General features: G+C 45.8%; 1 protein-coding gene across 3 annotated transcripts in view; it reads left to right on the forward strand.

The window, feature by feature from the left end:
* The window catches only part of REEP1 (receptor accessory protein 1), a 92,746-nt gene extending 84,044 nt beyond the window's left edge, over window positions 1-8,702 (forward strand). For all 3 annotated transcript variants that reach the window (XM_083145991.1, XM_083145910.1, XM_083145829.1), the window contains one exon: window positions 1,243-8,702. In XM_083145991.1, coding sequence (XP_083002117.1) covers window positions 1,243-1,314 — 72 coding nt within the window. In that variant the 3' untranslated portion in view covers window positions 1,315-8,702. The remainder of the gene's footprint in view (window positions 1-1,242) is intronic.
* The last annotated feature ends 5,067 nt before the right edge of the window (window positions 8,703-13,769 follow it).

Below are 13,769 nucleotides of genomic sequence, written 5' to 3' on the forward strand. Positions count from 1 at the left end.
ATAACAGATTCGGCTTCCCAGCCTGCCGATACACTGAAGAACCTCCATCCCTGAGCTCCTCTGCTACAGGGGTCTTGAGGCATCGATTTTCTTTCCTTGGAAACATTTTCCCTTTCACAGGACTGACACCTGCTCACTTGCTGAACATCACCTTATTGCATTTTCCGTTTCCTTACATATGGTCTGATCCTCTGTTCTCTGCGCTTTCTGTGCTCGAAGGTTGGTGTCTGAATGATCCCACTGCTGCCACCAAATGTGAAGATACGAGTTCCTCAATCACTCAGACACCGAGCAGATGAAACCAAAATATGGTTTATTTTTATCACAGCACACACATGTAGATAAAGACAGGAACAAGAGGCAAATGTAGCATATAAATGTTATCGGGTAGCAGTCCAATGGCAGTCCTTGCAGCAGCAGTTCCAAAGCACAAAACTATCACTCCTCCACACAGCAGTGATAGCAGATAAGTCCACACGATACCCAGACAGAGCACAACCTCTTAGTCCAGGACAGTCCATAAAAATCTCCCTCCTGGCTTGTGTGCAAGTCATTTTAAAAACTTCTAATTTCCCACGCGTCTCCATACCATCAGTGGGCTTGCACTCGATCTCGATTGGTGGATTCAAGAGTCAGGTTTATCCCCCCTCCCAGGTACTGCTGCTGCCCCCCCCCTGCTGGGTCAGGCCCCAAAGAGTCTACTAGAGTCCAGAAAGGCACAAAGGAGTGTAAATACAATTAAGGTAATTTGGTTATGTCCTGATTACCCCCTGTGAACATTTCCTGTTGATAGCAGGAACAAAAGTATGGTAATTGGACATACCCAGGAAAGAATTCACCACAAGGTTATTTCCTGTCCGACCAGATTTGCTTAACAGCATCTAATACTATGGTACACACAGATATGGGGAATAGAAACATCTATGGGGAATATGAGGGTACCGACGGACTAAAATAGTACATTAATTACTACACCTAATAAAATATAGTAATTACAGATTTACAGTGAGTCTGATAACCTCACATAAAGCACCATACCAGCTCCTAACTTTTCAAATACACCCTGACATGTAGCAGTTGGGAGCTGATTGTCTGGTACTTTATCTCTCTCCACTTTATCACTTTTCGAGGCTTAGTACATCTGGCTCCTTGTATAAATCCCCCCCCCCCCATAAAAAGTGCATGAAAGTTGTACTTTAAATACTGCATAAGACGCCAATAATTTCTCTCCTTTCTCTCCAGCCTCCTCCCAGAATCCATAAGCCTCGATTCAGGAAGAAAAGTACCTCTGCCTCTAACATGGAAACGGCGTGAGTGCCACCAACACCCGAGCACCACAGAATGTCTCTTCACTGCCTTAAAAGAGCAATTCATACCACCAGACAAAAGGTGGCGCCAGAGCTCACAAAAACCCAGGCGTGACTTTTCCCAGAGTTCCCCTCTTTCCCGCTCATATCACTTACGTTGGATTCCATTGTTCATCGATGAGTACATAGCTGCTGTTTCATCCGCCACAAAATAATATGTCAGTAGGATTATCATTTGACTTTGGGCCTCGCTTGGAACACTGAAAACCCGCAGTCCTCACAATGTGCTATATACGTCACAATGAATAGAAGCTGTCCTGATTAGTCACAGTGACCGTTCCGTTCGATAATATAGAGCGGTAACCATCCTAAGTATTGGTTTACTAAAGAAGTTCAATAGCCATGTGTGTTTAATATCGATCTACTTTGTAACTGCTACGTATGTTTGTTGTATGACTTTGTATAAATTATGATTGTCTTTCTATGTTTTCAGTTTTAATGCAGCAATAATGCATACCGCTCGCCGTAGCCGGAACCGGGATCAACAGGTGGCAATTCATTGCTGAGACTATGGCGGAGAATAATGGATTATTGCCGTTTAATAAGAGCTGGAGAGCCCGGGATATGTAGAAATGCCAAGTGGCTGAGAGAGGCGTATATGTTTCCTACAGGCTGCTGTTATTGGCCTCAGTCCCGACTTTCCTGATTCCCTTTAGAATAGGGATAGCCAGATATAATATGCTGGCCTCTTCTCGCTCACTGATGAAGAGAACTGGGACGGTAGTGGCAGGGTTTTGCATGGCAGGTGAATTAGCATACTAGCCAGATTCATTAGCATACTAGTCCCCCTGCAAAGCTTCCTCACTGAAATCCTCACCTTAAGGAGTCCATTGTGTACACATTAGATCACGCCCATGAGCTTCCTAAACCACAGCAAGATTGGCATACTGCCTCCTCCCATATATTTGGCCACACCCCTTTGTCACTTCCTCTCTTGGATGAACAGGTTAAAGGTTTCTATAGGTTTTAGATAACCCTGTACTTTACAAACGAGTACCTTGTGATTGGTTCTACATGGGAGGTTATTACAATGATTGCAATTCTGCTTGTGCATTTGTTTACTAGAAACATCCCACACACATTAGACCATGCTCCTGAGGTACCTAAACCACAGCAAGATCGGCATACATGCCTCCTCCCATATATTAAGCCACACCCCTTTGGCACTAAAAATCAAAAATGCCCAATACGGAAGTCTGCATAATAGGTCTGGGTCCGTTACTATGTGTATATAAGCCTTGTATATAATATTTAGCTTAAAATGTATTTATAATGGAACAATTGAAAAAAGAGCAACCCCCCCCCCCCCCCCCCCCCCCCCCCCCATGGAAAGCTTTAGATGACAATAAGAATAGTGTATATATAGACAAGATGTGATCCGGCCAGTATATAAGAAACACATAACTATATGTAGAACCTACATTGTACCTGCAAATCGCAATACAACGGATAATGTGCATAACAGTGTAGAGGTGGTGTCATAATAAAAGATCTATTTCTAATAGAGTTTGAAATGCTACAAAAAGATGAAAATAGGACTAAAAGTATTAATTGATAAATTGCTCACATGTTTTCTGGTTTATGTGTTAATCAAGACTCATTATGGAACGCTCCGGTAGGTTATAACATTACGTAACCGGCATCATTTTGAATTTAAAAAATAACTAAACAAAACTGCCTTATAAACGATTGCCGCTTTAAATAACTAACCAAAACCATGGTCTCAAAACCTATGTCCCTCTATGGGATGCATGGAAAAATGAGTAAGCACAACATGGGTGAGATTTAATAGGATGAGAGATTCAGAAAGTGAGAGATTAGGTAAGAAATCTCCAGGTTTTTAAAAGCGGCAATCATTTACACTGCAAAACTAGTTTTGCAGTGTAAATGATTGCCGCTTTAAAAAAAAAAAAAAACTGGAGATGTCTTACCAAATCTCTCACTTTCGGAATCTCTCATCTCATCCTATTTAAATCCACACCCCCCCCCCCCATGAATTTTGTATTCTCTCACAAAATAGAAAATCTCACTTTAAATAAATTAAAATTGCAGGAGGATACACATCAAATTAAAGTCATCTGAAGGTGAAGATCTTCCCTATTGTGTATTGGGCTCACAATTATCTATCACAAACACTGGACATAATTGTTATATTGCCGTTATGTGGCATGAACTAGCTGTAGGTACATGTGGGGGCCAAGAAATATTGCCCAATATCTGTTTTGTATCCTACACTATATATTGTTTACAGTCATTGGGGTAGCTATAGTAGATGCTGTCTTACCATTGCTATGGGGCCCAGAAGCTTAGGGGCCATCTCACCTGACTAATCTGTAAGTGAGGGCATTGTCCGGGATGTGTATTGGCAGCATTACAATGTGGTATATTGTTAAGTTGGGGCACCACAATGTGATATAATATGAATCAGGGGCACTGTGTATTATATTGGGAACGAAAGTGCTACTATTGGGTATAACACTATCTAGGACACCACTATAATTCATAAAAACTAGGGACAATGACCAACTGCTGTGGAGAGGTCTCTAGATGGGAAAGGGCTCCTTCAAAATGTTGCTGTGGGGCTCACACTGTCTATCATTCATTTTTTTATCACCCCTCTATGAGGTCTGCAATGTTGTTGGTTGTGACTCTCAGACAAACAAGCATGCACCGCCACCTTGTGGCCATGACTGCTAACTGAAATACTCCTCATGGCTTCCATATATCTGTAATGGATTGACACAATTCCCAGATGACTGTTTAATTTCCCTGATTTGCGGACCCCAGCCCAAAAAAAAAAAAAAAATATTCAAGATCATTTTAACATGCAGAATTTCCCTGATTCCCAGAGTTTTTTTGATCACTGATGGCTGCCAATTGGCAATTTTGATTAGAAGATCGGCAAAACAGATCGGATTAGGAAAAGTAGACTTAAGGCCCCGTATACTGGGCGGTGTACCTGTCATTTGGGCTCTTTCCCTGTGATTGCAGAAATTAATCACAGGAAACGAGACCACGTTGCAGGTAACTGACAGCAGGTCCGATGCAATGCGCGGCCCCTCTAGGCGGCTCTGCTACAGAAGCAACGCTCTGTATTGCTTCTGAGCCAGGCAGTCTCGGCTGGGATTGCATGCGAAATATCACACGCCATCCTGCCGCCCAGGAAGGTCCCGGGCGGCTCAAGGGAGCACTGCGTGCGAGCTTGGAGGAGGGTGCATCCTGGTTTAAACAATTGCCAGAAGGTGTATGCGTGCTATGTGCAGAAACAAGTCATTTATCTCTGCATGCAAATAAAACCCAACAATTTCTTTGTAACATGGTTTGTCTAGGCCAGTGGTTCCCAACCCTGGTCCTCCAGTACCCCCAACAATGCACGGTTTTCCAGGTCACCCGGCAGGTGCACTCATTATTCAAACACATCTTAAAAGATCACAGGTGGAGCTAATTATGTCACCTGTGATTCTATATGGAGGCCTGGAAAACGTGCACTGTTGTGGGTATTTGAGGACCAGGGTTGGGAACCACATTGACACTCTTTAGCTGGCCTTTCACTCCATGGGACATATTTACTAAGCCTTGGAGAGAGATAAACTTGAATGAGATAAAGGGCCTGATTCTCTAACTATCGGTCTCCGGCCTCTTCGCTTCGGGGGGTGATGTTTTGGCTCTGCGCGTGTGTATATGCTATTATACACATGTGCAGGGCCGTTGTGCGGATGCACAGTCACCACTGCGGTCACACGGGGGGGCGGGATGGAGACGTCAGTGGGATAACGTATGGAAACGCCCAGCATTTTATGTGCATTCCCATGGCTGGGCGGTCTGATGGTCGCCCCGTCAGCGACCATCAGGCCCAAAGTACCAACCAATCAACTCCCAGCTATAATTTTTTGATTCAGACCTGTTCGCTGGGCTGCATGTGTTCAGAGCTTAGCAAACAGGTGAACGCGGCCCCCTCCCCATGTGGCTGCGGATGGCTGTGTACGGGCAATTGTCGGATCGGTAGTGCCGCACAGAGAGGAAATAGTGTTCTTCTCCACTGCCCAGGGGTCACTCGGCGGCTGCACGGATCGACGCGAAATCAGGGTGGGCACCGACGTCATCCCCCCGCCCGGTGCCGGCAGAGAAATGCCTGCGTTCATTGGGGCCCACCTATCACGAAGGAAATCCTAGCCGAAGGCGCTCTCAGCCCGCGGCCTGCACGTACCCAAACATCGACAGAGGTGCAAATTCGGATCTGCTGCGAGCAGGGCTGAATCACCCCATGGGAAAAAGGTTGACACAAGCAAAAGGTCGACCTGAGATTTTTTTAGGTTTTTGGGGCGTCAATATGTGTCTTGTAGCACATGGATTCCCAAATAGTGTACCAGTACTTCTGCACTTGGCCCTTTACCCATCCCAAACAGGCCTTGTTTATGGAAAAGTAAGAAAGTAAAATGAAAAACTCATATGCTGCGTCGAGCGAGATTGGATGACCTAATTACTGTCCCCCTAAAGTCCTGGTTCCCCGCTGGCATCACATCATGCACAGTGTTCCCTTATAGAATACAGAAGTCCTTGGCGCTGAGGTACAGAGGAACAAGGATCACTTAATATGACTGATGTGCTATATTCTATGGGGATCACTATATCCTTCTAGGTGCCCGCAATGGTACGGCCCCCATACACCATGCGATTTGGTGATTTTGCTGACCCGTGCACATCTGATCAGAGTCATATGTGCCGCTGTCCGCTGCAAATTTCTGTTGCTTTTTAGCGATGTTTCGCATCCGATATGGTCCGTGTAGGTGTGTGCTAGCGGTCCCGCACCAAGGTGTTTCCACTATTGGATGTTGTAAGGAATAAATTCAATGCGAATCTTCCTATAGAAGGATCTTCAATACTTCTGTACCCTCATATGAGGGTACGAATCTCTTCAGTGCAGGAAGGGAGCTGGGCGCTGCTCAGTCGCTAGGGGAGTGTTGGGAACAGCCCCTAAAATGGTAAAAACTGGGTCACAGCACCAGGCCATGCCCCCTCTACCAGAGACCACGCCCCTTAGCCCCTTCTCCTTTTCATACCGGCCACCCTTTTGGAGCCGCAGGACCTGCTTTGAGTATTATAAATGTTGGCAGGTATGGCGTTGGTGGGGACTTGTTTAGTGTGTATGGGGCTTTGCTCTAAACCAGGGGTGGCCAAACCTGTCCTCAAGCTCTACCAACAGTTCATATGCCTCAGGCAACCTGTGGGTCTATAGTAGGAATGAATGCAGCATGAAAATGTGACAGTAATGACTACAACTGTGCACCAGCTAGGGAGTCTGGGCAATGTGACAGTTAGTAATGACTCCAGCTGTGGACCAGCTAGGGAGCCTGGACCATGTGACAGTTAGTAATGACTACAGCTGTGCACCAGCTAGGGAGTCTGGGAAATGTGACAGTTAGTAATGACTACAGCTGTGCACCAGCTAGGGAGTCTGGGCTATATGACGGTTAGTAATGACTACAGCTGTGCACCAGCTAGGGAGTCTGGGCTATGTGACAGTTAGTAATGACTACAGCTGTGCACCAGCTAGGGAGTCTGGGCAATGTGACAGTTAGTAATGACTCCAGCTGTGGACCAGCTAGGGAGCCTGGACCATGTGACAGTTAGTAATGACTACAGCTGTGCACCAGCTAGGGAGTCTGGGAAATGTGACAGTTAGTAATGACTACAGCTGTGCACCAGCTAGGGAGTCTGGGCTATATGACGGTTAGTAATGACTACAGCTGTGCACCAGCTAGGGAGTCTGGGCTATGTGACAGTTAGTAATGGCTACAGCTGTGCACCAGCTAGGGAGTCTGGGACATGTGACAGTTAGTAATGACTACAGCTGTGCACCAGCTAGGGAGTATGGGCTATGTGACAGTTAGTAATGACTCCAGCTGTGGACCAGCTAGGGAGTCTGGGCCATGTGACAGTTAGTAATGACTACAGCTGTGCACCAGCTAGGGAGTCTGGGCCATGTGACAGTTAGTAATGACTACAGCTGTGCACCAGCTAGGGAGTCTGGGACATGTGACAGTTAGTAATGACTACAGCTGTGCACCAGCTAGGGAGTCTGGGACATGTGACAGTTAGTAATGACTACAGCTGTGCACCAGCTAGGGAGTCTGGGACATGTGACAGTTAGTAATGACTACAGCTGTGCACCAGCTAAGGAGTCTGGGAAATGTCGACCATTGGTAGATCTCTAGGACCAGTTTGACCAGCCTGCTCTAAATCCAGCCACAATTCCCACATCCCTGCTAATCTTCAACTTGAAGTAGGGATCATTGTTCCCTATAGTAAACACACAGCATATAAATGTTTCAGAAAATGGGCCCATTTAGCAACAAATTTTAGCTTTTTAAAACTTGTGTATGATAAATGGTGCTGTAGCCCAACGGCGTGGTGTTTGAAAAATGACAGTTGGGAGCTGATTGGCTGGAGCACCATTTATCTTATGCACAAGTTTAATATAGTTAAGACATTGATAAATGGACCTGGATAATTGTACATAACTGTTTTCTTCTGTCCAAACTCATCCATTATTACTGGTGTGCATGGGTGATCTGTATGACTTAGTAGTAGAGATCAGATACAACACAATGGAGAAGATGTATCAAAGCTTGGAAAAAGAGTGGAGAGAGATAAGGTACTAACCAACCAGCTCCCAACTGCCATATTACAGGCTGTGTTTAAGCAGTTAGGAGCTGGTTTAAGAATTAAAAAGTCCAAAAAATGAAGAATTGCTTGTGTCGACCTCTTGTAATTGTTATCCTATTGACTGTTAACCTAGACATTGTCTGACATCTGAATATCCGGTTAGCTTCCTACCACTGCAAATAAACACAGCTACAAAGTGAACCACAAATTCTTATTTAGACACTGTGCTGTATGCTGGCCTTACCCAATCGCAAACCCACTTTTGAAGTACTGACACAAGCTGATATCTGCACTTTGTGTGTTATTTAGCCATCTTACACGATAATAACAGTGTTGTTATATACAATTCTATTGAATACAATGTGAGGTCGCCTCATTGATTATCTCTTATTAGGTTCAGCCATTGGGCGTGTATGTCCCAGTCCTGACTTCGGCTGATCTCACACACTCACTGTCACTCCATGGACCAGTCAGCGACAGTCGCCGTGTATCACATTTCAGAAACAGAGTCTTTTAATCTGTGTAATGCATCTGGCAGGCCAGAGAAACTTTCTTCACAGGGGTTATTGTATATTTTGGGTGTATTATTGCTACCTGTCTGTGCCGCATGTTGATTTTTTTTTTTTAACAGCGTTATGTTATTTAAAATAAATACAATTGCTAAGCTCATGAGGTGAATTTGTGTTATTGTTGTTCAAAAACCTTGGAAAGAGCAGCAGGCCGTCTGGAACGTGGTGAATATTATTACTCTTTATAAAACAACTCCTGTGTTTTGAAGCATAGCTTTTCCTGAGGAGAGAGTTTTCAGTGTACACTGCTAACATCTCATTGTGGTTATTTCGCTGGTAATGCTTTCTACTTCGCTTTATTAACGAGGTGAAGCAGGAAGGGATGCCGACAAGATGTATTAATATCTTGTCTACCGAAGCCGGGGAGAGCAAACTCCCCCCTCCGTCGATGTCCCCCTCCTGGAGACAGCGCATCAGTTCACCTTGATGTGAGGTCTCTGGCTGTCCGGCCGGATCACTGGGCATGCGCGAGATCTTGCTGTTATCGTGAGATCTCAAACGCAGCCCGGAGCCAGCAGCGGGGCTAGCATTGTCCCTGCAGTTGGGATAGGACAACGCAAGCCCTGAGCTGACAAAGCGGCCGGGGTGAATTAATGCCTAAAAGGCAGTTAGTACATCGCCCCGGCCGCTGATTGCTGGGGGGAATGCAGGGGACAGCCCTGCTGAGCGTTACTCGGCGGTCTGTCCCTAGCGCACATTAGGTGCGCTAGTAATACATTTGAAAAAACAATCCCCTAGTTAACTAGCGATAAGTGCAGCCAATGCACTTAACGTTAGTTGTTATATATACCCCATTATCCCATGTATATCTCCCCTCTCTTTGTATCATCTGAAAAACATCAAAGACCCCCAATCTTTGCTTATGACACAGAAAAGGACACTTAAGGGTAAATTTACTAAGTGTTTCTAAGTGTGAGATGTTGCCCCTAGCAACCAATAGGTTTCTAGCTATTATCCTCTAGATTAGAAGGTGCTAGATAAATGATTAATAGAATCTGATTGGTTGCTAGGGGCAACATCTCAGTTCTAAAAACTGGCTTTAGGGCCTGATTCAGAATCACAATGTGCAAAATTCACTGCTTACCGAGTGCTTAAATGCCGCCTGAACGCCCCCTACCTTCCCCCACGAATCCCCTTGGTACCATGCAAGGGGATGTGTACGAGAACAGGGGTCGTGTCCCCCACGGTGCACCCGGAGAGATGTATTCTTGGCCGCCACTCACCAAAGAGAAGCCGGCGGTGGCAGGAACTACAACTCCCAGAGACCCCGTGGCCTCCATGGCTGCCTAAGAGCGGGGTGAAGGGAGGAGCTGCCTATCAACAACTGGACGCCATAGTTTGGACATGCCTGTACTAAGGGGTCTATAGCTGCCGGTAAGTTTCATATCGATGCAATGTATCTTGAGGTTACTGCATGATTAGAAATGCGTACTGTCCGGCAAAGCTGTCCAAAAAGGCACAGCGCCAACGCGCCAAGGCTCGATAATGTTGGCCGCAACTCTCCCTTCTGGCCGGTGCTGTCCCTTCATCCATGCACCTCCATCCCTGGACCAATCCAGGACTCCTCCATATTGGCCCCATCTGATCTTAAGGTCCATACACACTAGGTGATTATGCTCAGCGTGTATGGACAGCGATGATCGCGTTCATCGCTGGGGGAAAGCCGCTCAGTGCATACACACTGAGCCACTTTCCCCCTGCCCGGCGCTGTCAGTGGGGGTTGGATGGCTTTGCCATCCACAAAGCCACTTCTGCTGGTATTACCAGCAGATGAGCGGCGTTCCCAGCGATGATGCGGGAGTGCGCAGCAGTACTCACTGGTCATTGCCGGGCCATACACACTGGGTGGCTTTGAGCTGAAAGCCGCTCAAACCTGCTGTTTTGAGCGGCTTTCAGCTCAAAGTCGCCCAGTGTGTATGGGCCTTAAGAGTACTCAGAACAAAATGAATAGACTACATTTAATTATACCCCTTTTACACCTCCGCAAAACCCTGGGTCTTCGGCAGGTCAGCGGTGTAAATTGGACACGCGGTGTCCCTTTACACGGGACTTCTACCCAGGTCCTGATGGTAGAACACGGCTAGGACCTGGGTAGAGGGCGGTATAATTGGGTACGCCAAGTCAATCGACCCGGCTCACATTTACATAAATGGGGGACGTGCAACCTGCTGTCTGCTATACCCTGCAGACAGCGGCAGCGGACGAGGTGAATGGATGCCTGTGTGCGGCATCCATTCACATCCCGGACAAGGGCTGGGGGGTGCACAGGGGACTGGGGGCAGCCCAGCAGCTTACCTCAGTGCTGGGCTTGCCCCCAGCGCAGCACTCTGGGTCCCGGCGGCGGCGGCGATCGGTCATCCGTCATCTCTATAGAAGGAGAAGGGAAGGGACCACAGTTAAGTTGCAATGACATTCATAAAAATAAGGTAGATGGAGGTACATTTACTAGGGAGAAAGTCCTAACAGAACTTTCAAGACTGAAAGTGGATAAATCAATGGGGCCAGACGGAGTGCATCCAAGGATACTAAAAGAACTAAAAGATGTGTTGGTAGCGCCATTAACAGATTTATTCAATCAGTCACTAGATACAGGTGCAGTTCCAGAGGACTGGAGAAAAGCAAATGTAGTTCCACTGCACAAAAGCGGAAGCAAAGAAGAAGCAAGTAACTACAGACCAGTGAGCCTTACATCAGTAGTAGGGAAAATAATGGAAACACTATTAAAAGAAAGAATAGTGGAATATCTTAAATTAAACAACTTACAGGATCCAAAACAGCATGGTTTTACTGCAGGGAGATCATGCCAAACAAGTCTCATTGACTTTTTTGACTCCGTGACCAAAATACTAGATGAAGGGGGGGCTGTAGATGTGGCATATCTAGACTTTAGTAAGGCATTTGACACTGTCCCACATCGCAGGCTGCTAAATAAACTTGAAAATGTGGGATTGGATTATAAAACAATTAAATGGATAAGAACCTGGTTGCAGGATAGGAAACAGACAGTTGTCGTAAATGGAGTGCATTCTATGGAGGGACATGTTACCAGTGGAGTACCCCAGGGATCTGTACTTGGACCAGTGCTCTTTAATATCTTTGTTAGTGACATTGCAAATGGTATTGAAGGGAAAGTATGCCTTTTTGCAGATGATACAAAGATATGCAACAGAGTAGACACACCAGGAGGGGTAAATCAAATGACTGATGATCTAAGTAAACTTGAGAATTGGTCAAGAGAATGGCAACTACAGTTTAATGCTAAAAAATGCAAAATTATGCACTTGGGACTCAAAAACCCAAAGGCTCAATATAGTATCAAGGGTACTATAATGGAAACTACTGAGGAGGAAAGAGATCTAGGAGTCACTATTTCAAGTGACTTAAAGGCAGGGAGGCAATGTAACAAAGCAATGAGGAAGGCTAGTCAGATGCTTGGTTGCATAGGGAGAGGAATCAGTAGCAGAAAAAAAGACGTAATAATGCCACTTTATAGGTCATTGGTACGACCTCATCTTGAATACTGTGTCCAGTTCTGGAGGCCATATCTTCAGAAGGATATAAATACATTGGAGAGTGTACAAAGAAGGGCAACTAAAATGGTTCATGGCCTACATCACAAAACTTACCTGGATAGACTAAAAGATCTTAACATGTATAGTTTGGAGCAGAGAAGGGAAAGGGGGGACATGATAGAAATCTTCAAATATGTCAAGGGTTTTAACATAGTACAGGTGGGAAATTTTCTTCAAAGGAAAACAAGTAATAAAACACGAGGACATGCACTGAAACTGAAGGGAGGTAGGTTCAGGGGAAATGTTAGAAAGAATTACTTCACAGAAAGGGTAGTGGATAAGTGGAATAGCCTCCCATCAGAGGTGGTAGAGGCTAAGACAGTAGAACAATTTAAACATGCTTGGGATAGGCATATGAATATCCTTACAAAGAAATAAGGATTAAAAAGGGTTGCGTTTACCTGAAGGGTAAAAAAGGGGCAGACTAGATGGGCCAAATGGTTCTTATCTGCCGTCAAATTCTATGTTTCTATGTTTCTATCTCCAAGCGGCCGGGGGGGGGGATGCAGCGGTGGTGTAAATGGGAGAAAACGCCGGGTCGCACCCGGCTTGAAGCGGGGATCAAAAACTTGGGTGCGACCCGGCCTTTTTGATATAAAAGGGGTATTAAAGAATACAATATGCAAAAACACATAAAGTCCGGTAGAAGATATAAAAGATAGACTGTATGGATTTTTGCCTACTGTATTTGAGCCTTCAATTAAACACATTGTATTTGCGAAGAAGAATTTAGTGTCCCATACCCTTCTTTGTGGACGCTGATCTGCCAGTGTCAATTATGGGGGAGGGTGCAACAGGGACAAGGTAGGAAGTAGATATAGGGGCCCATTTATCATGATCGCATTTACAATGCAATCTGGGCGGAATATTACCGCCCAGGATCGCATTGTAAAATGCGATCATATCGGGGCAATGTATCAATATTAGTGTGCAGGGACAGGGCTCCGATAGGAGCCCGTCCCTGCGAAGCCCTAATCCGGAAGCCGGGGAGTCAGCGCATGCGCGGTTATGCGCTGACCCCCGCCGACCCCTCTTACCGCACTGCCCTGCTCGGGCAGTGCGAAGTGTAGCCATAGGCTACAATGGGCTATCGCCACATTACAATGGCGATAGCCCAGGGGTGCGATGCCGGGCTGCCCGAAGTTGATAGATCGGGCAGCTTCGCATCCCCCATAGAAACCTATGGGGGATGCGGCCGGCGGCGCTGCAGGGAGGATCGCAGAACAGAGATCCCTGCTGCGGTCCCCCTTTAATACATTTGGGGGATACTAAATATTTGCGGTGAACCCCAGAAAACGGATAAATGCGGCCCATAGTCATCTGTGTGTTCTCCATCGATGGTAAAACGGTAAGCAGTCACTGATGGTTGTAAACTATGCAATAGATCAGGGGAGGCTGTGACCCAGAATCTAGTGTTTGTACACGTACTAACCGATGCTCTAATTTGTACACAATTTATTATTTATTTACAGTTTCTTATATAGCGCAGCAGATTCCGTTGCGCTTTACAATAGTAGACAGTGATAAAACAAACTGGGTACCAACAGACAGACTTGGAGGTAGAGGCCCTGCTGCCAGCTTTCGCCGATGTACAC

The sequence above is a fragment of the Crinia signifera genome, chromosome 1, assembly GCF_055691185.1.
Source record: "Crinia signifera chromosome 1, ASM5569118v1, whole genome shotgun sequence".
NCBI classification, from domain to species: Eukaryota; Metazoa; Chordata; class Amphibia; order Anura; family Myobatrachidae; genus Crinia; species Crinia signifera.